This window comes from Scardinius erythrophthalmus (assembly GCF_964197995.2).
Source record: "Scardinius erythrophthalmus genome assembly, chromosome: 4".
In the NCBI taxonomy this organism is placed as follows: domain Eukaryota; kingdom Metazoa; phylum Chordata; class Actinopteri; order Cypriniformes; family Leuciscidae; genus Scardinius; species Scardinius erythrophthalmus.
The window spans coordinates 13,537,912-13,564,001 of NC_138224.1; the positions used below are offsets into that span (position 1 = coordinate 13,537,912).

General features: G+C 36.0%; 3 protein-coding genes across 3 annotated transcripts in view; 1 reads left to right on the plus strand and 2 right to left on the minus strand.

The window, feature by feature from the left end:
• gnptab (N-acetylglucosamine-1-phosphate transferase subunits alpha and beta) overlaps positions 1-12,739 on the plus strand; it is a 64,215-nt gene extending 51,476 nt beyond the window's left edge. Inside the window, exon 21 of the mRNA XM_081362779.1 lies at positions 10,881-12,739. Coding sequence (XP_081218905.1) covers positions 10,881-10,889 — 9 coding nt within the window. The 3' untranslated portion in view covers positions 10,890-12,739. The remainder of the gene's footprint in view (positions 1-10,880) is intronic.
• The window catches only part of mybpc1 (myosin binding protein C1), a 37,856-nt gene extending 18,419 nt beyond the window's left edge, over positions 1-19,437 (minus strand). Inside the window, 9 exon segments of the mRNA XM_081362784.1 lie at positions 166-298; positions 541-704; positions 2,767-2,823; positions 3,706-3,757; positions 4,380-4,497; positions 4,587-4,735; positions 5,252-5,362; positions 13,621-13,638; positions 19,279-19,437. Coding sequence (XP_081218910.1) covers positions 166-298; positions 541-704; positions 2,767-2,823; positions 3,706-3,757; positions 4,380-4,497; positions 4,587-4,735; positions 5,252-5,362; positions 13,621-13,638; positions 19,279-19,300 — 824 coding nt within the window. The 5' untranslated portion in view covers positions 19,301-19,437.
• A 4,499-nt stretch (positions 19,438-23,936) lies between these two features.
• On the minus strand, positions 23,937-26,090 carry spi2 (Spi-2 proto-oncogene; the record flags this gene model as incomplete). Its single annotated transcript, XM_081362641.1, has 4 exons — positions 23,937-24,253; positions 24,665-24,884; positions 24,970-25,100; positions 25,964-26,090. 4 exons carry the CDS (start codon positions 26,088-26,090, stop codon positions 23,937-23,939), a joined length of 795 nt encoding a protein of 264 aa, XP_081218767.1.

The following is a 26,090-nucleotide window of genomic DNA, read 5'->3' on the forward strand; positions in this document are numbered from 1 at the left end:
GTGTGTATAGCAAAGTGTGTTTCTGCATCCCCTGTGACCAACAAGCTAAAGAACACAATAAATGATGGGTCTTTAAACAGGTTGGCATTTACAGAGGGTTTCATATGAGCGTGTTCCTGAATGTAGTTGTAAAAAAAGAGCGTGTAAGAATAGGAGGCGACATACTTTGGAGTTGGGCGGATCTCTTGTCCGTTCTTGTACCATTTTAACTCCACAGTTGGGTCAGCAAGGTCCACAATTAACCGGATCTTTCCGCCTTTGTCCGCCTGATATGCAGGATCCAGTCTCTTGGCAAATGCTGCAGTTGAAAATGAGTGCAGATGAACAACAGTGTTTCAAGTGAAGAAATTGGCTCGGTGGCATTTTCAAAAGAAACAATTTAAACAGTTCACCCAAAATTTTTAATTCTGTCGAACTCGTCAGACTTTCGTTCATCTTCAGAACACAAATGAAGTTTCATTTTTGGGTGAACTATCCCTTTAACAATATATCTGAACTGAATACTGCACATTAACAGTCTAACAAAGGTTAAATTAGCACCTTCACTCTTTTTCTCTTCCTTTTTGGTTTTCTTCAGTCTTTTCAGCAGGCCTCTGAGATCGGTGATGCCATACGTAAAAGCAATCTTCTCATATTCATCAGGTCGGGCGTTCTTCAAAATCTCCCACACGTCCACATCAGGAGTTTCTTCTTGCTTGTGCTCCCTGACATCACAGAGCAGTAAGACAGTATGAGGTCAGAGGTCATGGCTAGGGCTCTCTGAACATGTGTTGAGGAACCAGATCGGGATGTTCCACTACTATCCTCCTTATTTCTAGTTCCTCAAGACATGTCACACAAAGAGATGGGCTGAAAAATCCCTGCTACGTCATTGGTAACCTGTTACAGGGAGAGATGCCTCACTAGTTTTTAGCTACACGGTGGATCACATGATCAAGGAAGGGATGGTACTGTTTATGATTGGGGACACGAATTTAGTGAGAAGCTATTACTAAATAATTTTACTATGATTGGAAAGGATAAGTGAAAAAGTCAGTGAAAAGGGGAACATTGGGTTATCATGTGGTTAACACATGATCGTGCTCATGATGGATGTACAAACCAAATCATTTACTAAAAATGTAACAATTGATTCAATGTATTATAATGAAAATTATATTAGGAAAATTTATAATTAGAGCTGTCAATGTAAAATTAAATTAGCGCAGACCTCAGAATGCGTTATTAAAAGTTTATCTGTTTCAACTTGATGTGGCATAAAGACCAGCAAGTAAATAGACCAACAACAAAAAATAATGAATATCATTTCCTAAATAGCCATTTTTTTTTTATTGTTGGTCTATTTGATATATAAGTAAATAGACCAACATTTAAAATATGCAGAAAGAACATTATGAAAGAGATTATGATGATGGATAGACAGACGGACAGATAGATAGATAGATAGATAGATAGATAGATAGATAGATAGATAGATAGATAGATAGATAGATAGATAGATAGATAGATAGATATGAATTAATCGACAGCCCTAATTATAATCCTTATAATTCATTAATAGTAATCTGTTGACTCTGTCCTGTAGTTTAAACTGTACCCATCTCTTTGTAGAAGTCCTATCTAAACGCATCTGTCAATGTAGTTGTTTTCTTTTATATTAGGGTTAGAAGTCAGGGTTTATTAGGAGTGAATATTGTTGTTAAACATGATCACAGTCGTTAAACATGATCAGGGTTAAATTAGTAATCATCAGCTTTTGTCATTCAGCCCTCTTCTTACACAGACATTTCCCCGAATGTCCGGAGGTAACATTATTATTTTCATGTGTTTAATGTGTGTTTCAACAAGTCTGCAGTTGCTCAAGCAAGTATTAAGAACAGCGAAGGTTTGCAGTTGCAGTTGCGTGTCTTGTTTCTCGAGTATAAACAAAGATTACATTAACAAAAGTAGCGATAACACTATTTCACAGCTTCATGTAGAAGTGTTCCACCAACAACTCGTAAATGAGTGGAAAACGTGCCCTTTTCGTCAGGTTCTGAATACTAAAGGTTTGTTTCCATCATTGCTGAGTGTTGCTGAATCTTTAATGAATGCTGTCTTTAAATAAAGTGTTACCAGACTACAGTAGGCCAACACTCTTGCTTATACAGTTCCTGTTCAGGTCATGCTTGGGAAGCTAAAGGATTATAATACTTACCAGTGATAACGTCTAATCGTTTAATTACCTACGATACTAACCTGCCGTGTCTGAATGCGTGAGGAAGAAAAAAAGACAAGCCAAGATAATTTTCAAACTTTTTTCTCTATTATGCAGGAGTTTAACTTCTTGCTAACAACAAAATACTAAAGCAAAACCTCACAAAAAAAGAGGCAAAACTCCAAAAATAAGTTTGTGTGATTGATGATATTTTGTCTGATTCCAGTATTTCCTTTATGTTGGCTACAAAATACACTTGCACCTAATTATATGCCAAAATGTGTATTAATAATTACAATAAATGGCACATAAATATTGTTTTCCACATTACAGGATGGTTAAGGACAGAGTGGTTGCTTTGTCGCAGTGAATGACATGAAGAAATCTTTTTAGGAGTGTAAAAATGTATTTTTGGATTTTAGCAACAGTGTAAAAGAAGGATTGAAGAAAAAGTCACCCATGTCAGGGCATCAGGAAAAAAATTCGGAAAAAAAAGAAAGAAAGAAAGAAAGAAAGAAAGAAAGAAAGAAAGAATTGGTCCCCTGTGGGGGCCAGACTGGAGTTCTCACCTATGTTTGAGAAGCCCACTAAAGTCAAGCTCGCCTGCATCGTCCTGGCCTTCACTGCTGTTGTTCACAAGAGATTAATGGAAATTGAATCAGAAAAGTCACAAACATCAGAATCAAACAATGCTAAAAGAACAACGCAAGAGCCTGCAATCTCTGCATCCAAACGAATGCAGGATTGAGGTGCACACAATAACCTTTCGCTTGGCGGCCAAGTACCAAAGCACTGGCGTTGGGCGAACTGAATTGTGCACAAACTACCAAGGGTGTTCTCATGACAAATTCTCCCAATGTTACTTTGGGAGAACAGTATGAGCTTGGATAGTTCGCGTTGCTTTCTGACACATTGTTGGGGTGGAAGTTCCCAGTGCAAGCGTTGGACAAGTTCAACACATTGGTTTGGTTGGTTTGGTCGACGGGTTGATTTGGTGGTAAATATATTTGAAAAAATGGTTAACTGAGAACTTTCTGGTAACCCAGCCCGTCATCAAACCATGTTTATACATCGGTTTGTTGAGGATTACTGGAACAGAAGTCCTGTTTTAATTGATTAAACATTCACAGAGAAGATGTCACTGTAATGCATCATTTATGTTGGAAAAGAATATTTTATGTTTTTGAAAGTCAAGTAGGATAGCCTATTGTAACACATAATATATATCTAGGATAGCCTATTGTAACACATATTTATATATACTGTATATTGTAAATAATTGAAATACAATTTTATTTGATATATCACTAATATATTTTACCCTTCATATATTCACTACCAAGAATTTAGATATGTTATACTGACATAAAGTAACATTATCGTTATTTTATATTTTATAATGATTAATTACAGTACTTACTAAACCACACTTTTTAAAAACATTTTGCTGAACATTTCTATATATTTCTCTTTAAAAATTATTTTGGGGGAGGATGGTCCCCCTTTACCTTCTTTTGAAAGCTGAGCGAATATCAATGCTCTGAGAACCCTCAGGGATTTCTGAGAAGAAGAAAAAAAGAAAAAATGGATGAAATACGATAAAGGGATAAAATGTACACTAAAAGTTTGAGGTCTGTACGATTTTTTTTTATGTTTTTGACGTCAAAGACGTCTCTAATGCTCACCGAGGCTGCATTTATTTGATTAGTAAAAACAGTATTGAGTAAAAACAGTAATATTGTGAAATTTTATAACAATTTAAAATAACTGTTTTAATTCAAATAAATTCCTGTGATGGCAAAGCTGAATTTTCAGCATCATTAGTCCAGTCTTTAGTGTCACATGACCCTTCAGAAATAATTCTAATATGCTGATTTGCTGCTCAAGAAACATTTCTTATGTTTATCAATGTTGAAAATAGTTGTTGCTGACAATTTTTTGTGTGTGAAATCATTGATACATCGTTTTCAGGATTCTTCGATGAATAGAAAGTTCTAGAAATCGAAGATAGAAATCTTTTTTAACATTACAAATATCTCTACTGTGACTTTTGGACCATTTTGACGTGTCCTTGCTGAATAAAAGTTTTTCTTCCAGAAAAACTTTTAAAAATCGTAATGACCCAAACTTGGTAGTGCATGTGTCTTTGTAAGTGTTTGTTGTGTTTAATCAGAAAACAAACCTTTGACCTCCAGGTCAAAAGAGCAGCTATCAAATTTGTCTTTGTAGGTGACCTCACATCTGTAATTCCCTGCATAGTTCTCCTTCGCCTTAATGATGTGCATCTCAAAGGTGTGAATCTACAGGGAAAAACAATGCCAAATATTGCTTAAAGAATAGGAAAGTTATGCAAATGCTTCTTTACAATACGTTGGTTGAGCGGGATCACCTTGGAAAAGCGATCAAAAGATTCTTTAAGCTGAAGGTGCTTCCCAGTCTTGCTAGCCAGATCCATCCACTTGCCCTTGAACCACTTAATGGTTGGTTTACGAAGCAAGTCTTTGGCCTCCACTTTAGCAACGAAGGTGATGTCTCCACCTTTCAAACAACAAATTAAAACATACTGCAGTTGTGTTTATTGAATAAACATTGCGAGATCCTAAAGATGTGCGTAAGTGCCTCTATTGTGCTATTCTAAAAGTTCCTAATTTAGTTTTGGAGGTCTCCTACAATAGGTTTACATGCATCCAAGGTCAAAAAACACCTAGAATATACATTGCACATCAACTCATTTCTAAAATAGTCTGAAAACGGTTCGTTCGATGACACAGTCTCTCAAGAAAAACATCATCATCTCGACATGTTGAAAACACAAAACAAACTCTTCCAGGCCTCAGCTAGTGTTTGAGGCAGGCATTATGCAAGAATCGGTTCTTTCTCCTGGGAGAAAAAAACTAAATTTTTCGTAAGACGTTGAACTTTGATCTTTGAAACTTTGCAGACCTTCAACATTCACAAACATCTATGCAACACACTAAGGTAATTTCTGAAAAAAAGCATAATAGGGGAACTTTAAGAATGAACGGGAACTTTTACAAAGCTGCATTTACTGACCTACATTGATGGAGCCACCCTGGGGCTTTTCAATCAACAGAGTCGAGAGCGGTGGAGTATCAATCTGTTTGTCAATGTCCTCAGGAGGCTGTCCATCCCCCAGAGACCACACTGATCATTTAGGAGAAAGAACACACTTATCCCACTTATACATTTTTGGTAGCTTTATAATAACTTTCATATTATGTGTAAAACTTTTTAGAAAATTAAGTAGTGCAAATTGAAATATCAATATTAATGCCCATCTATATTTCTATTCAAATATATTCATATTTTTAAATGACTTAATGAAAGTTATTATAAAGTGTTTTAAATCCATATATATCTTGCAATCGTTCATTTGCCTGAACTAACACACATGATACCCAACAAACACACAGTGACACATCGTCATCACACATTGCTGCCACAAAGCAACATGGAAAGCATAAAGACACTGAACAATGACCTTTAAGAGGGAAAAGAGAGAATCAGTTAACATATGTAAATATACATTGCATTGCAAAATCATTGCGGAAAATATTCTGATTGCTCAATGAGATTTCACAGATTTGTTTTTAGTCAATGATCAATGAGATTAAATATAGTATAAATAAAAAACGAACTGTGCCGTTCATTTTCCCATGGAGTATGAAAAAGCAGAGACCCTTTCAAGATGGGGTTTGGGATTATTATCATTAGTTTAAAAAGAAGTTTACCGGTCCCATTTGGCTGTCCACTGTGGGAAAATGAGGTAGTGAAAGCGTCTTATGACTAGACCTATTTCGGCCTTTGTTTCCGGTTTCTAGGGATCCGTGAAAGCGTTTACTGTAGTTATAGAATTACCTGAGTCTTTTCTCCCCCTGGTTGACTCAGGGTCGCTATCATCTAAACAGAGACAGAGAGAAATTTACAGCACATTATAAGAAATGGTACTGTAAAGTCCATTGCGGCCAGCACACTGTAACACACAATTGCACATATAAAACATGAACTGAAAGCAGGAACAGATTGTTAATGTCATGCGCCATTCCGTACATGTTCAAATGTCTTTTCAGGAATCATTGTGCTTGACTGCAATAAAAAAATATTTGTATTATTTACATACAACTATTAGTTTTTAATTTGCAATTACAGTTATATATTTGATTTTATTATAAAATGAAAAATATATTTTAGTAATGCATTATGGCGTAAGAAATATGTTTTATGGTGAATTTCCAGCATCCTCAGAGGAATTTCCACTTATGTTGCAATGGTGCACTGGATGTAAATGTAAATTCACTGGGCAATGATCTCTATCTGCTATAAGTAACCTCATTAATCCTGAACCTGTTTGCTCAAATGAATAGATTCACATCTAAAAATAAACCCCTGGATCAAGAGTAATGAGGGCATTAATTAATAAAAGACTCTTACTAGGAAGGTCAATAGAAAGTTTCTTGGGTGTGCTGCCATTCTCTGTGAAAGAAAACAAAATATTATTCATTATGAGTATCTGTTTCACCAAGGTAAGGGTTGTTTATCGGCCTAAAATAAAGACAATTTTCAATTTAATACAATGTTGCATACTTTGACAGATGTAGCTTTTTTTATAATAAATTTTCATTTTGAATTAGCTTTTTCTTTGACTTTACATTTAAAACATTAAAATATTGTATTATATGCAAAAACTTTATGTTTGCACAAACATAGTATTAAATCAGACATTATCAGATGTCAACTCTACCTTTATATAGATATATGATTATATTTTATATAAAGGGTCTAAATGCTTGTATAGGAGTCAGGCAAAAATCACAAACATTAAGTGCATCTGTTTTTGCATACATGCGTCCCTTTGCTAAGCTATTTAGCGCAACCGTAAGCTTGTTTTATCACTGACATGTTCATAGCAACAACATTAGTAAAGAACAACAGTGATTTGATGAGGATGGGTCATCATGGCTACCAACCTGCTGGAGGTGGAGGTGATGGGGTGCTGGCGGTGACATCATCATCTTTATCTGAAATAAAGGTGTGATTGACACATACACCCACCTATCACTGAACTCCATTTCCAGCCGTAGACCAAACACAGCATGCATTTGCACAGTCAAACATGAACTTTAAATTCACCATGAACCCGCTTACAAATAAAAGATGGAATGCTGGCAATGTTTACATGTGTTTTTGACAAGAATGAGATGAATGGCATGTGACTATGTTGCAGTTGTGTATACGTGAGTGAGGATGAAGTGCGCTAAAAGACAGAAGCAATATGTATGCCATGCAGGCTATGGCAACACATGTGGATGGAAGGAAGTGTGGTTAGATTTTGGCTTCGGTGAAATCCATGAGCATTATTTTGCAATACACAAAGAAACTATTGCAGAAGATTCATTTTGTTGCAGCAGGAACAGATTTAATCTTCAGCAACTTGTCTGCACTTAAATACTTGAAAAAGCCACATAATTAAAGCTTCAGAGAAAACACAGTGATGCTCAAAAGTACACACATCTCCACACAAAATGCACATTGACTGATATACTTCTCTGTGTCTTCCATTGGCATACCTTTCAATGGGGTAACTATTGTCTTAGCAGACTTCTTCAGTGAAGGTGCTGATCAGTATAAATTCAAATGTTAGAGGACACACAAATACATTTAGACTACTTATAAACTGGATTACAATGTCTTAGTCTGGACTTTTCTCACTCTTTTGGACTTGCTCTGGGATTTACATCACACACATGCACGCTAAAGGTCACATATCTTACAGGCACTGTCAGTACAGAGCTTAAAGGACTACAGATAGGGGAATTAAAAGTAACATTTGCAACCTAAAGTTGTAAGAAAAGAAAAAAAGGTTCTTTGAATATAATTTGATGTGAAGGACTTTCCTGTACAGGTTAAAGTGAGAGAAAACTTTGAGTCTTTGCATGCTAGTGAGAGATCTGGTATACTCTAGGAACACCTGGGTCAAAACATGTGGTGCCGTTATAACAATATTACAGATCTGTCTATATCAGATTTTTAAAGATTTATGAATTTATTCTGAAATGGACAATGCAAATTATTCAACATCTAAAAAGATGAAAATGTACCCAAGTTAGCCAAAGGCTAATTTTCATTGGCAGTCCCTTTGCCTGATGCTATTAGACAGGAAACTAAAACAAATCATAGATATTTAGACTTATTTAGACAAATATATATCAGCAAAACAAAATATGATGGAAAATACTAATGGTTACGTAAAGCTTTTGCTTGAAATCAGCTTTGCTTCCCACATGTACTTGACCTGGATCGTATTAAACTTGCAGTGTTGGGGAGACAGTAACTATAATCTTACTACAAACGTTTAGCATTGTAACAGTAGCTTAACTTTTTTTTTTCCAGCAAGAATTGATGTAGTGCAAGTAGAAGAAAGAATTTTTTTTTTTCCAAATAAATGCAGCCACGGTGAGCTGCATAAGAGATTTCTTTCAAAAACATAAAATCTTACCAACCCCAACCATGTTTAAAACCATTACCGTTTTTTAACGGTAGTGTATTTAAAAATGATATATATATACATTGTGTATTTATATTTAAAATGAGAAAAAAATTAAGATGTTAAAAAATATAGTGTTTGTACAGTAAATATATTTGTTAAAAAAAATGGTTCAAATTAGAAAAATGTAAGTATGTTTTACACAAGAATGAAGACTTAAAAAAAAAGCTGTTTCTTCTATAAGGAGTGGGTTGTCTTAATTATCCAAAAGTCACATGACCAGATGAACATCATCCATCTTATCTCAATCATGGCTGAATGTGAACAGAGCATTCACTACAATAATGGTCAGTTTTCAAAAACATTGAAATACCGCTATGTTTTCAAGCAAGTTAAATGTCGTTGCCCAATTGCAATCCTCATTGTTTTTATGTACCTTGTAGCTTTGCATACTACAGTCTAAAGGTAGCTTCCCCAACACTGACAACTTGTTATTGGAGTTTTACTCTTAGTAATACTCACCAAGAACTTTTGAGGTGCTGGGCTCCTCTTCTTTTACCTCAGTCACCTCGACAAGCTTCTCAGCCCGTGTTGGCTCTGGCTCATTGTGCCCATTCTCTACAGGCTCTGTCACTATTGGCCTTGTGTCTGTGACCTCACCCTCTACAGTCTCTATTTCAGTCACCACAATTATAATGGGTTGTGGCTGTGGAGCCTCAGCAGCAGGTATGGGTACGGCTGCCTCTGGTTCTGTGACAGTCACTATGACCTCTGTGTCTTTGGTTGCCACTTTAGCCTCTGTACAGCAAACACAGCCAGGCTAGAGCAGCAAGACTTCAGGAAGCCAACTTCAACCCAGCTGATTACACATGCACACTCTCATATAGATGTAGAGTAACTAAACTGGTCAATTAAGTGCAAAAATAAGTCAAATATGTGTTTTAATATACATATTTATTTATATGAAATGTTATGCTAATAATATATTTAAGGATTTTTTTTTCAGGTCCGTTTGAATTTAGTCAGATCTAGTCACTGTACATCTATGAAACTGTAAATCCCAAAAAGAAGCAAAGTACTTCCAACTCTGCAAGCATCTGTATACTTGTGCAAGATTAAAAACAATTCAAAATTCTATTTGTTATTCTCATACACAAAAGGTTTCCAGATGTTTTAGTATACATTTATTTAAAATATATCATTTAGTAATATAATATATAGGCCTAAATATTACTATATTTAAAATTTTAGATATCCATATATTTGTACACACCAACTACAGCCATAACGAGAATTTAGCATTTCTAATGCAGTCAGCTTTATTTTGAAAGCACAATAAACAGTTGATGCCTACACAGATGTCTTTCTGTGGGTGTCATTTGCTTCTTTTCATATACTATACCTTCACATCAAACTTCTCCATATACAGATGTGCATTTACTCAAGAAAATCCTGTCATCCATAAACCAGAACAGGCATTAGTACTGACGCAGGTGTGGGTTAAGGTGTGTGGACCACCGTAGTGTTCGCTTGAACCTTTTGGGCCATGAGGTGTGTGTGTTTACCGTAGTTTGTACCGTATGTGAGATGATTTACCTGAACTCACAAAGTGATCATTTGGTGGAAATCACAGTGCCGCAAACACAAACACTCTCACACACGTGAGGTAAGAGTGCCGTGGGTGAAACTGAGAAGCGAAAGAAAGCAAAGGGGGGATTTGGTTGAACACCTACCTTTTGGTGTGATCTCAACCGAGTTCTCAGAAGGGGCGTCACCAGAGACTGGGGCAACATTCTCTGAGTATGTGACAGACATAGCGGAGGAATGCAAGTGCCTCTTTCAAAGCATGAAGCGTCAGCAACACAAACAGACACATACATATGCTGAAGGACAGGAGACGATACAACATACTCACTCACAGACACTTACATGTATAGCCTATACAGATAAAACATGTCATTACATACACAAAAACACACAGTGGACCTCCCTCAATTATAAAATACAAGCAAAAAACTTCTGCTTGTCTTTCAGGAAGTCCACTGTCAGGACAGAGGAAAATGGAGAATTCCCCAAAACATTCCTGTTTTGGAGAGTAAAAGAAAATGAAATGATCTCTGAAGCATGAAATGGACATAATTTTACAATGATTATTCTTTTTTTTTCTTTTTTTTAAAGGGGATGTAGGATGTGTCTCAGTACACTGGTATAAACATGGGCCAGAAATGTCATCTGAATCAGCAACCCATGATCATCTGGACAGAATACAGGGATTCGGACCACTTCATCTGTTGAATACTTCCCATTTGCACTGCTGTGACCACCATGTTAGCACATTTAGACTATACCAGTGCTGTGCGCTTATGACCTTATTGAATGTGTACTTTGCTGCAGAAATGTCCAACTTATGTCATATGAAACAGGTCCACATCAAAGTACTTAAAGCCTTAGACACTCACAGAACTCAACTGGAATCAACCGGTGGTGTATTTTTTTATCAAGAATGTAGCCTACTGTAGATTATAATTAGCCTATTTATTCACTTTATTAGGTAGCCTATGTGACTCCCTAGAATGCTTCAATGTTTTTTTTTTTTTAAGTCTCTTTATGCTCATCAAGCCTGCATTAAATTATCAAAAATACAGAAAAAAACACTAATATTGTGAAATTTCAATTTCAAATAATGGTTTTCTATTTTAATATATAGCCTACTTCAAAATATAATTTATTTCTGTGATAGCAAAGCTGAATTTTCAGCATCATTACTCCATTCTTCAGTGTCACATAATCCTTCTGAATCATTCTAAGATAATAATCAATAACTTGATTCTCAGTTATTGTCAATGATGGAAACAGTTGTTCTGCTTAGTATTTTTTTTGGAACCTGTGGTAGCCTACTTTTTTCAGGATTGATGAATAAAAATGTAAAAAGAACAGCTTTTATTTCAAATATAAATGTTTTGTAACAAATGCTGTTCTTTTGAACTTTTTATTCAACAATGAATCCTGAAAAAAAGTATGACAGGTTCCAAAAAAAATATTAACAACTGTTTCTAACATTGATAATAACTGACCAGCAAATCAGCAGAAAGATAGGATCATGTGACCTGAAGACTGGCATAATGATGCTGAAAATTCAGCTTTGCATCACAGGAATACATTAGTCTATATTTTAAAGTATAGGCTATAGAAAACAATTATTTTAAATTGTAATAATATTTCACAATATTACAGTTTTTTCTGTTTTTTATTTTTTTATAAAATAAATGCATGCAAGAGACTTCTTTCAAAACATGAATGTTTCCAAACTTTTGACCGATACTGTATAATGGTTTTTGTATAATTTCACAGACATCCCAAGTCTCCCGGAAGTTCCGGGAGTCTCCCGCATATTGATAGCGGCTCCCTGATACCCGCAAATGAGTTAAAATCTCCCGGAATCTAGAGCGAGCGAGCCAGAGCGCGCGTGCACAGCAGAGAGGGAGAGGGAGCGAGAGACCTTGCGTGTGTGCGTGTGTGCGCACGTAAGATAGAGAGCATCTGATTGGCCTGTTTCGGTAAATCAACCAATCAATTGTCAGTGTGGGCGGGTTTTATCGCTTCTCCCGAACCGAATTAATCAGTTCAGTGTATCTAGAAACAGGAGCGCCATGGCAACGGGAGAGTGCCACAAAAAAACATGCAAAAAACGAAAGTATAAGATACATTTTACGGCAGACTACATGAAAGTGTACCCCTGTCTTATAAGAGTAAAACATAATGATAGTCTTGCACGCTGTAAAGTTTGTAACAGTGACTTCAGCATTGCCCATGGCGGGTTAAATGACTGTAAAAGACATGTTGAGGTGAGTTCAACAAGTTTCATTTCATTCATGTGCATATTAGCCTATTCCTTAGACCTGTTTAAAGCTGCAATGGAATATAAATAAAAGCAGTTTACATGAATAGTATAAGCAGCTTATAAATAGTAAAAGTAATCTACAAATTGTAACATTATGAACAAATAAATGCATAGGCCTATAGCCTATAGAAATTATGTATTATGCTTTTATATATTTTAGGGACAACAACTCTGTGGTGAAATGTCATATCCTTGTCCTCCTTCCATTTTTTTTTTTTTTTTTTTTGGGGGGGGGGGGGGGGGGGTACCTCCCTGAAATGAACTTTTGCAGGTTGGGATGTCTGATTTCACGATTATTTAATTATTAATATGGAAAAGGTGCGGTCACCTTTATCGTTTTCCGGTAATTTTTCGCGGGCGAAATCCAGTCATTTCAATCGGCATCCACGCGGGCGTGAATTTCTCAAATTATCGATCGACGCATTGAACAACTGAAAGCTGCTTGATTTGTAAGTAACATCTGTTTAAGCTCTTACATTGATACAATATTGATAATAAACAACTGACCTTTTATGACCGCGAAAAATCACCGAAAGTCTTCTAATGTTACCCCACCTTAAATGTTTTGGCCGCCACTGTTTCCAACTGTCACGCTGCTACTTTCACCTGTAAGGCCTATCTCGCCACTTTGCCACCGTTAGAGAACAGCAAATTGGCGCCATCTTTTGACTCAAAACAACCAGACAGTAATGCCCTTGGATTACTAAAGTATTGATTATATGATAAGAATGAATGTTTTGATATTTTGAAGTTTAGCAGCCGCCATTTAAACCAAAAAATACATCGAGCTGGTTGATAGAGAAGTTACAATGGAGTTAAATATATTAGCTAGGCCTATAGCTTAGCTAGTCTAGAACAAAATGTGTTCTTTCTGTTTTCTCAGTAGCCAATGATTTCTAATCAGATTGTTTAAAGTTTTTTTTCCCTCCCAACTATTGAATCTCGTTTATCCATTCACTCATAAAAACCTATCCAGGGTGAGGCAAACAAGGCTTTCTGAAGAAATTCACCACTCACCTTCAGGTTGGCCATTATCTGTCAGGAAAAAGAAAGAAAAACAGCTCTATGAAGGTTACTTTATTTCAGGCAGGCTAATGAAGCTTTAAATGTTTCTACAATATTGGATGGTAGGCTACTGTGGCCCCCAATTATAATTTTTTTGACACTTGATGTCTGAACATCTTCCCATTAAAAAAAAAAAAAAATCCAAGTGTCATTTGCAAACAAATGTGCTTGTGCTGTCTTTAAAATATAAGCCACTTGGTTTAATATTTTATCAAATATAATAACATTTTACTGTCTGTATACTTTTTGGGCTACTGTACTTATTTGTGCAGAAATATATGAGCTTTGTTTGTCTTTAAAGCATTCAGGTTTAAACTGGGTGTCAGTGTGCAGTATTGTGTTAGTTGCGGTGCATATGGCTAGACTTATAGCAAACAGTTTAAAGAAGCACATGTTGACACAGAGTTACAGTAAACCCAGCAGAGCATGATGAAAGTGTTCTTACAGACCCTAATGTGATTAGAGGAGTTAAATAAAAGCCTAACAAGATCAATGAGCGCATACATCCCTTGGTATGATAGTTCTAAAATAAACCAGCGGTTTTATTTATAGATTACCATAGCATGGACACGTGATGGGCACCTGACTCTTTTTAAAGCAGACAAAGCTGCAAATGATCTAATCTCATCTTTGAATGTACTTAGAAAGCTGTGATGCTAAATTTATGCGCATAAAAAGACAACCATGAGGTCATGTGATGGGTTTTTGAGCAATCATTTTGAGTTGCTGGATAGAAACCTGAGCATGAAGTACTATAGGAATGCAAATTCACAAATGAGATCTCTTTAGGCTAACATTTTATTGCTTGAGAGCAATAAGAGTAAATGGAGACTTCTGCTTCTCAGATTTACACTACAAAAACACCTAATCTTGCACGTGTCTCAGTTTCAAAGGAGATCTGAACTATGTCACAAATTTTTTAAGTTCTCAGAAATCTGCACTCAAAGTCAGAGATCTCAAACTTCCAGTGATGTTTAGGAAAAACATTTGAGACCAAGTTGAACTTGGACCATTGTGAACTCCACTAGGTCTCCTGATCTCTTAAAGAGCAATAAAACCTTCCTCTGGGTTATTACGTGATGTAAATGTCAGCAGCTTTGTCTCAGACCGCTCCTGTTGCCTTGGCATGGGCTGCTGTGAATTCTATGAGGATGCCAGCCTAGTCTGATCATGGCACAAAAGGATCTCTGTGAAGCACTCGAAGAACGACCGCTCCATTCCTGCCCCCTGCTGTCAGGAGCAAATGTGAACACCTGTGCGTTTAGCCTATTGACATTTTTGATATCTCTCAGCTTTCAGCTCCCTCGTTTTTTGCTGTCTCTGTCAGTCCATCTCTCCTTCACTGGGTATTATCTTCAGTTCATCGTCACATTTTGTGCACACTGTACTGTAGGACATCATGTCCTATATTGCATTGTCTCCTCAGTCATCATATGGTGTAGCTAAAAACTTCTCAAAAGACTCGTCAAAATGCGTAAAGTTCGCTTGAATTTCATGAGACTTGCATGGGACACAATTATTTGGGACCATCAGAAATGTTAAGAGACATCTGAGAGTAGGGATTTGATCACTAAAAAGAATAATAATAATAGTAATAGTAATCATGATTATTGTAATGATCTCCCCACTAAACAGTATGTAATTAATAATCATTATCAGTATAAATCTTGTTTTTATGCATGTTAATTAGTCTTTTGAGGCACAGAATTTGTTCACGTAATTATTTTACCTCTTTTTTTGTCTTGTGCATGTCGTGACAATGGAAAAAAACTAAATTTTGATTCTTTTGAGACACCTAATTCTTATTTTATCTATTTGCTGATAATGATTATTAATATTTTACATTGAGATTTTTTTTGCACGTGAATAACTCTTTTGAGACACCTAATCTTTTTTTATCTCCCTCTTTTTTGTCTTGTGCTAATTGTGAGAAAAGCACTAGGCTATATAAATGTAATAATATTAAATCAAGATGTTTTTGCATGTGAGTTAGTCATTTGAGATATCCAATCTTATTTTATGTCTCTCTTTCTTTTGTTGTCTTGTGCATGATGCCATCCTACAGGTCATGTCTTTTGGACACCTTAGCTCAGATTTGGCAATGACGTGGGTCCTTCCACCCATAAAAGAGTCATTTATGTCACCGTTAAGCTAGCTTGTGTGGCATTCTGCCCGTTTCGAGATCCTCCCTGGCTCATCCAGCAATAACAACAATTCTGAAAGGTATTGTTTTACCATCGCAGCAGCACAACAGTATGCAGGTATGTTCAGCTGTCCCTACTGCTGTCGTGAGGACAGACAGGCTCATGTTGACCCCCCCTCACACAAACACTTGTTACTAGTCCTCCAGTTCAATATACATAGAATTTAGACCTCATTTATTAAAGAACATTTTCAGTTACATGCTTTTTAATTGATAAGCGAATGCACTGTGGCTAACTTTTGATTGTCACAAATAACACAGACTGAAAATCTTCCATAATCAAAAGGTTAAGAGGGCATAGATGCAGCTTTTAGTTTGAGAATCAGTCTTTTTTTAATTGTTGTAGTTCTACAGTAACAAAGTACAATTGCACGTGGAAGTCGTGCTAACTTTGCTGGCACAGATAATCACATACATCAGAGAGCAGATGACAGCTTGAATGTGTTGTTTCTCTTGGTGTTGATTTATGAGTGGGATCTGACATGAAGGAATGACACTTCGACTTCTTTGAATAAGAAAAAAGTGAAAGTGAGGCATGCAGGATCCAAAATTAACACTCGCTCAAGTAAAAGTTGCCAAGTGGCTGGTAACTTTATAAGGAACTGTTACATAATGCGCAATAGTTAAAGTTATTGACGTGCATAATTCAAAACTAATGGCATACAGACCATCTACAAGTAAAACATCTGAAAAAAATGTTTTTATAGGATACCTAAAATGTTATTTTCCCAGGACTTCATGGGAAGATAACTCATATATTTAAAAGTGGAATATTTCTCACATAAAAACTCTAGAAATAAAATAAAAAATAAAACAAGGTCTAAGGAGAGATAGAGACCAGGTCATATATGATGTTGCGAGTGACACAATGACCTGATCTGTTTCCCTGTTTCTCCATTCACCCACCATTAGCCAGAGAAAAAGATAATTTTGGACCCTGGATATACGCCACCCTAATGTAGGGTGGGTTTGACATGGGGATTATTTCACCTTTGACTATCTTTAAGTCATTAGTCAAAGGGCAGCTATTACCCTGATACGCCTCCAGAGATAAACTCACTGATACAGGCTACTAAGGTTTTTTGTTTCCTTCCATTGTTGTTTTCCTGTGGGATGCTATTTGGAATGCTGTCATATGTAGAGGTAGGTCACAACCTCCATCCTTTGATACTGTTTATCACAGAGATCAAAGTTCAAACAAACAAGAGCTCAGGATTCTCTGCATGATAGAGAGATAAAGTCACTGGATGAAAGATAGGACTAGCAGAGAGAAGAGAGAGAGCAATGGGGATTAAAAGTCTGCTCATTCTGAACTATTCCAGGGGTCTGGAATCCAGTTCCCTGGGGGTCCAGCCCTGTTCATCCCTCATCCAGCCTTTTAAAGCCTGGAGTCAATGCTCCACGGCAACCCCAACCGCCCCCCATCAGCTGTTCCCTCAAATTTATGAGAACAATCATTTTCTTTTTCAAACAGACATGGCCACAATGTCTAATACTCACTCTCTCTTGAGGTTATTTGTGAAAGGCATCTACTGTACATGAAATTCATTGTACTTTAAATATTATAGTTGGCACATCAACTACTTTGTTTTCATCTTTCACAGTAACCAATTCGAAGTCTCATTGTTTGTTACTTGAGAAAGGAACTAATTTTACTGCAAAAAGCATTTTCTTAATCACAATTTCGTGTCTTGTTTTCCGGTAAAAAATATTGAAACATCCTTAAAACAAGATACATTTACTTGAGAAGCTAAATGGCAATAGTAAAAAAGGTTTGTTTTTATTTCTTGTTTTAAACATTAATCTTTGTAAATTTTATTATGTTAATGCTAAAATCAAGTTAAAAAAATAAAATAAAAAAATAATTAAATTAATTGAAGATATATTCTTTTATTCTATTCTTTATTATATATTATATTCTTCATTATGTCATTCCAAAAGAAAACCCCTTTCAGAATATTTTGATGTTTTCACTGGAAAACAAGACAAAAATACTGATTAAGAAAATTATTTTAGGCCTTTTGCCTTGATGGACAGATGGTTTTAGTCACCATGTGCATCCTATCCAAAATCTTTTCATTCAAGACCTTAAAAATCTGCACAATCAACTCGATGGCATTTGCGATGGGAGACCGGCACGTCTGCAAACCATTTACAGAAATGAATCGTGCCACCTCCCTGTTTATGACCATGCTTATGAGCATCATCAAAATAGCAGCCGTAACATCAGTCTCCAAGATTGCCCTCATTCTGCTTCATAATCCCCATTGTCCGTTGTTGGACGGATCCTTTCCAATGTGCATATGTTTAGAGGCAGATATTAAAATATGAGTCATCCTCAGAAAAAAGCTAAAGAATGACCAAAAATAAAATTTAAATGTCAACGGTGCTTGTCAAGAATGATGAAATCTCATCGCATTAGAGCTGTTGTGCTCATGGGAACGCAGTTCCAAATGTCGAAATCTGTCTGGCATAATAATAATTTTCCATGATAATAATAATAATGCAATGAAACTCAAAGGACAACACACAATGCCGCATCCTCATATTTCTCCATCCATCCATTAGGCAGTGGAAGCTGATCTCTATATCATCACCCCTGAAATATTTGTCCATCTGGAGGCGTAGCATCCCCACTGGGCCATCAGCATTGCATCATCCATCAGCGATGCCTCTGGCACTGCAGTAAAGCTGGGCTCTAGGACTTGTAACCCTGCGCCGGGTAAGTCACCACCATTCCATACCCAGAATCCTGTGCAGCTCAGCTGACTGTGCTCTCCTAATCGCCTTGACTATGTGCCATCCATCATAGCAACAGTCATGACAATAGTTGCTTTGTCTAAAGGTGTTTGGATCACCTCATCATCCAGCACAATGTGAATCCCAAAGTCGCTCCCAGAATTCCTGATCATCCCTGAGCTTTTTATGTCTGCTTGGGTCATTGTCATGACTGCAGGGATGCAGCAAAGCAGCACTTACTTCTAACCAACCACCTTGACCTATACATTATACTCTATATTTTGTAGTACGTTATACTCTGTACACTGTTTCATCTCACACAGCTGATAATACACAATTATCTGCATTCTTTACTTTCTCAACTTGATGTATGTGTGTCAAATGCAGTTGGGCAAACTCACCTATTGCCTAGTTCAAGCCTATTTGGCTCCTAAACTTTAGATTAGAATCAAAACTGGTGAAGCAAATCAACAACACAGTGCAGCTAATTTGTTATCAGCATGTTTGTTAGTAAGGTTGACGTGATATCACTCATTAATGTTGTTGTATGTCTTGATTTGGTAGAATAATTATAATAATGTCTTGCCATCCTAAAACATTTCTCTACCTTTTGCTACAGTTTTCCCAACAAGATCTGTGGCGTGATGACGGACAGAATTCGTTCTCACCTTTCTTTGTGGGCTCAGGCATGTTGAGCCGTTCTCCGGTGGACCGGGCACCAGTTGGAGGGGTTCAGGGGTGAGTCTGGGCTGCCCAGTATGTGTGGCAGGGGGTGTCCTTTAGCCAGGGGGTGTAATGATGGAGATACAGAGGTGAGGAAAGCTGCACCAGAGACTGTGGAAGCCAATGAGGATGAGGGCAACGCAGGAACGTGAAGGAGAAAGTAACAGATCTGGGGGTGATGAATAAATGGGGTTTATATAGCGCTCATCCTAGCCACTCCTCTCTCTCTTTGATAATGGAGCCCAAAAAGATCCCTAACACCTCCCTCCCCTTTTCTCCTAAAGTCCTGGGGATTAGATGTGGCTCGCTGTGCCCTGTCTCCTCACCAGCTGGAGCCAGACAGCAAGAGGGGCTTTTGGATAACGTTGCATTGCAGAAAAAAAGACGGTATTTCTGTTGACAAGTTGGCATTGCTTTGAATATGTCACAAAGAGACATAACTTATTTATATACAGAATGCCTGACACTTAAATAAAAATGATAATGAGTGTATAATTTTATAATTGGCATAATTGTAATGTATAGAACGATATATTTAATAATTTATAATAATGTAATAATAAGATATGTAATAAATAATATTTAATAAAATGTAATAAAATAAAATGTCAGATTTACAATTTATACATTTTTAAAGTATATATAATATAAAATAATATACAATATAATAAAATGTAATAAAATAAAAATATAGAAAATAGTCACATTTTCCATTTATTTTTTATTTTATAATAATATATAATCATATGATATAATAAATAACATTATATAAATGTATATATTTTTATAATTAAAAAATATTATATAATAATAAATTAATTAATAATAATAGTAAAATATAATATTATATATTGTTTTAAACTTTTTTTTTTTTTTACATAAAAAACATCTAGATTAATATACTGTCAACAATGTGTTTGTAATGAAGAGACGACCCTGCCACAAGGCCCATGTCAAGGGCATTGACTATAGGGTGAATGAAATAGATATTATTAGGTGATGCTGTCATCCAGGGGTTCCCAGTGTCTAAGCTCCACCCTTTCCCTAGAAGGCCTTTGGGTGATATTTAGGGCTTAGTGAGAAAAATAGGAAACATTCACTTCACCTTGCAGCCAAGTGCCAGAGATGATGTGGATGTAATGTGGATGAGGGTGATATGAACAAGCCAGGACTATAAATTCTGCTAAGATGCCTGAGCAATGCTTTTAAAGTCTATAATTAGAAGGTCATCCTGAACTCTGACTTTTGACATATCAAGCATGGAAAGATGATGGGATTGTTTTCATTGTCAAGACTCTCATTATCCTGTTAACGCTTTAATTTTCACTATAAATCAGGCCCTGCTTCTTGCAGACGTGACAGCAATTTGCACAGTGAGTCCCCAAAGCTTTAATAGTCTTAGTGAGCAGTTACATTTAATTTGATATATTATTTACAGAAATTTGAAATGTATCTCAAATAATAAAGAAAGATTTGAAATCAATCTGCTTGAAACCAAATACATTATGCTAATTGTAATCTATTAATTTCAGAAAATCATAAATTCAGAAAATCATAATTTTTTTGGTGTGCATAATATTAAAAAGTGATACAAATGTCCTGATAACAAACATAAAACAAACTAAATTATTAAAAAGAACCGTATTCCTTATAGTTAGTTTGGCATAATCTGTGTGCCAAGCAAGTCTCTTAAAATATCAAATAATTCATCCTTTTTATGACATGACAAAGTTATTTCAAGTTGTAAAATGTAAGATGTGGTGTGACTCTTCATAACTGATAAACCTATATGAACAAAACATTTCTAAGAATGTGGAACTTGTGTTGTCTGTGAACTTCTAGTTAAAATGCAGAGATGAATATGGCAAAGATTGAGAAAAAAAGTCAACTTCTCAAACGGTCACATGAACGGCAGCAAGTAATATAAGATGGTTCTGCTGAGCCAGTAGCATATTACATATTAAGCCAGGAGTCTTCTTTAGTAATTTCAGGCTGTTCTTGTTCTGAACGACTCTGACGGGAATTAGAATTGGGAATTGGGAATTAGTCAGCAGTCATTCTATCTGTAGCAACACTTGCCATCAACGAAATCCATGTTTATAATGGGAATTTTTCACAAAAGCATGTGACACCAAAAGTATGTGGTCACATTAACAAAATTAAATTGGAATCTCTTTCTGACCTGGCTGTGTGTGATATAAGGAGGTTATAAATGTTGTGCCATACTCTTCTATCACAAACCATCTTGACTGATTTTGAGCATGATTTTTTTGGCCCTTATTGGTTGCAGAGCCTCCAACGAGGGGCCCATTTATAACCATGTTGTGTACAGCTCTTAAGACAGGGTGCTGGGGAAGTATCATGTGGGCCTGGCACAAAGTTCACACAAAACCATTTGGACCAGACTGCTGGTTAAAGGTTCATGTCGCCCATGGGGATTTAGCTCTCACGGTCACCATAAAAAGCTCAGACGAGAGTCACAGTGGCACCTGCCTTGACAAATGCACACATGCACGCACACACACACACACACACACACACACACACACACACACACACACACACACACACACACACAAATAGGAACCTAAACAAAGACGAATTGATATCGCCTCAGAATTTCAGCATCTCGTTAAGATTCAGTACGTTCAATAGAATGGAGCTTCTCCCTGTGCTTTAGATATAGTGAGCCAGTAAAGCACGAATACTCACTACAGAAATAGATTTCACTCCTTCCTTTGAATAAAACACTGTGGGACTGTAAAGGGTGAGAAACGCCATCTCTGAATGGCAAATTACCATGTGTGAGGAGGACCCTGTGGCCTGTCAGTCAGTCAGAGAGACCAAACCAAGAATCTGTCTTTTAGTAGGGTGCTGTCAACAGCTCTGGGTCCAACTTCTCTGATGCCATTGAAGAAAGAAACACAACAGCTGCTTACAGTGGCTCCAAAAAGCATTTGAATGCTTAGGCCAGGCTTAAAAATTTGTAAATTTTATTGCAGTATGCAACGAAATCGCAAACCGAATGCCATTTATTGTAAAGAAAGACAGCACATGTCAAACTATTAGATTATGCTCAAAATATTGACAAAAAGTTATTGTTTGGATTCATGCATTCACTAAAAATGACCTGTAAAAAAAATGTTTTCATGATTTGTAACCACAACTTTTTATCTTTTGTCAAATCAACTTAATGTGGTTCAGTTAACATAATATTTTGAGTTTCTCTTTATTATACCAATCTCCTTCATTGTATTAACTTAAATTTTTAATTTCAATGAACTCAAAATAACTTATAACTAACTTACTTTTTTAAGTTAAACCAACAATATTTTTTTACAGTGTAATTGGACAAATCGATAAGAAAAAGTTTGTTCTGAGAAAAGCATAATTTGTTTGCAGATTTCACTTGTTTTGAGATTTCAATGTATTAAGCAATAACATAACATTCATAAAATTTTTCTATGTGACCCAGGTTTGACCCACCGAATTTGAACCGGCTTTGTTGTTAAGTAAATCTAAAACTAAAACTATTAAAAATAATTTTCGTTAATTGAAATAAAGCTGAAATACAAATATTAGATGCATCATGTAAACTTAAAAAACAAGAACAAATGAAAATGACAAATGTTGCCTTGGCAAATAACTGAAATAAGTTGAAGTTGAAGTATTAAAAATAATAAAATTAAAGCTAAATAGAAATATAAAAATGACAAAAGCACATAATTAAATTGCAAAAAAGAGAAAAAGACTGACTATATATGCAAATGTACACCAATACAATTTTATTTATAAAAGACAAGTTTATAAAAGACGTACTTTTTAAATGCATCAAGATATGAAAAATCTAAACTTAAAAAAAAATACAATTACAAATGTTGCCTTGGCAACTAATTGTAATAAAATAAGTTGAAGTACTAAGAACAATATAAGTTAAAGCTCAATGGAAACCTAAAAAATGAAAAAAAGTTACACCTAAATTGCTAAAACCTAAACTAAAATACTGTAATAATAGTAGTAGTATATAAAAAATACTAAAATAGCACTGAAGTGAACAAAAAATATGCTTTTCAATGATTTTTGCGGATTTGTAATGTACAGCATCGATGATTGTTTATGGTATTTTCTTTTTCATTAATTAAGTTGGTAATAATTAAGTCCAAAAAACAGAAGGATAAAAGCACAACTGTAGCGAGTCACTGAGTGACAATCAAAATAAGAGCAGTGTAGCAGCTTTGCCACCTACTGGGAACAAATGAGCAGTGCGGGAAGAAGCAGACATTTAGTCTGTTTTTATCTGGTTTTGTTCTTTTCAACTGCCAGCTTAAAAGCTGATAAAAAATCGAAAAATATCAAAAGAAAATGATTAAAAAAAATACGTTTAAAGACATACTCCATGCATCAAGATACGCAAAGAACAGCAAAAAGTAAATAATTTGCTTAAGAGTCTGTTATACAAAACACCATATTTATCACCTTCTTATGAAACATAACACAACAAAATTAGAAACTAATTTTACCCTTCTCCTGTTACCAAAGCAATTAAGATATCATGAGAGCAACAAATAATGACCTTAACACACTGTAGACAATCATTCAGCTCTCATTTCGATGCTTTTTTTATACCATATTGATTCCGTAAAGTAGAGAGGGTAGCAACACTGAACTGGTAAGTCAGTTTCTTTTTCACTTTAATGATCTCCCCAGAGCGGGCGTAATTGCGTAGGGCACGGGACATTTTCTGGTAGGTCATGGGCATTCTGTTCGCCTTCCTCTGGCCCCACAGCTCTGCCACACGCTCCTTGTGCCTTGCAGAAAAGCGAAAGACGCCGGCTGCCGCCGGCACCCAGGACACGCAGTGGGCCATGCCTGGGTCCTCCAGCATCTCGAACAGGAAGTGGAAAAGACGTAGCTTTTTCCCTGCAATCATAGAGACAATTGTGGTCAAACAGCGTTTGTGTGTGTGTGTGTGTGTGTGTGTGTGTGTGTGTGTGTGTGTGTGTGTGTGTGTGTGTGTGTGTGTGTGTGTGTGTGTGTGTGTGTGTGTGTGTGTGTGTGTGTGTGTGTGTGTGTGTGTGTGTGTGCGTGCAAGGGGTGGGCAAAGGCCTATGGAAACTATTTCCCATAAAACAGGCTTGTATTATGATAGGCGTAATTAAGATAAGCATCTCTAAAGCATCAGTGGTGTACACAAGACCAGAGAAAATTAGAGAGAACTGAGATTCTATTTGGCAGTTATGGGTAGGACGAGCCGCTCCCGAGCTGCAGTTCCCCTAGGTTATTCCTCACCTTTGAGATAGCATCTAAATAAACCACAAAAGCAGAACTGACCTTTCTCTGCAGGTGTAATGCTGGGCAATGATTCGGCACACTTTTCAGGTGTTGTATTCGGAGTTAAAGGTCTTTCTGGTCCGTTAAGGGCATTTAACACTCGCCCGTCGGGTGCATTGTGAAGGACCGAAGACTGATCGACTACGGTGGTGCCGTTGCAATTTATCCCGCAGTCTGTATATGAGTCAGATCCGTTTGCTTTGGCCAGAGATCCCATGACCTATTCATTTGACAAAAGCTCCTGGTTTTAAAATAGAAACGAATGAGTGCAAGAACGACACGACATGTTGAACTGAATAGTTCACCTGCTCAGAAAACTGCAGCTGGGACTTGTCTTGCTCTAACACATTGCTGAATTGCTCCTCGCCAGGTAGCTTCTCTTCAAACGTGTTCATAACTTCATCAGTTGACATGACACAGAGATCACTCACTGCCACTGCATTACAAAAAAAGTTATTCGTGAAAAACCCTAAAAAGGCCGTCCTTACTACTAATGTCTGTGTTTTTTTTTTTGTCCATGCAAATCAGTGGGGTCCAATGTTCTTCTTTTTTTTTTTTTTTTACTCCATTACCTTGTGAAAAAGAAGTACACTTTGTCATTAAATAATAAGAATGCACTTAAGAATAAACGTACATACTTAATATATAAAGGAAATACAACTGAATGTAATGTTTTCACACTTAATTGTATGTTAACTGCAATAAAATGTATTTATATTACATTTATATTATTATATTATATGACACACATTGATAAACTAAAATATACTTTAATGTAATTTCTATTGAAACTTGTATGTCATGTATTCAAAATGTTTGTAATTACACATTTGTAATGATCAAGTACATGGTAGTATGTTGGTCAACGCATCAGAATAAATGTACTTCTTTTATGCATGATAAAACGATTTAAAATGTACTTTAAAGTATTAGAAATTGTTGATATGTGTTAAGAAACAGTGTGTTAAGTACACTTAAGTGGCCATTTGTTTAATTAATATTACATTGTCTGCAAGTACATATATATATATATATATATATATATATATATATATATATATATATATATATATATATATACACTACATTACATGCACATTCAAAACAATTAAGTGCTTTTTTACAAGGGTTGACTTTCATTGCATGGATGGGGAAAAAAAGTTACAATTCTTCAAAATATCATCTTTTGTGTTCTGCAGAGGAAAGAAAGGCATACAGGCTTGGAATGACATGAGGGTGTGTAAATGATGACAGAATTTTCATTTTTGGGTAAACTCTGCTTTTAAGCTTTTTTCTTACTGTTCCATAGGGCTTTTCTTCGAGATTCCTGTCTGTAGTGCTCCTCAAGAAATTCCAGAATCACCTCCAAATCAGTTTGATATTCCTGCGGACTGTACTGGTAAGAAATATAGATTTTTTTTCCCAT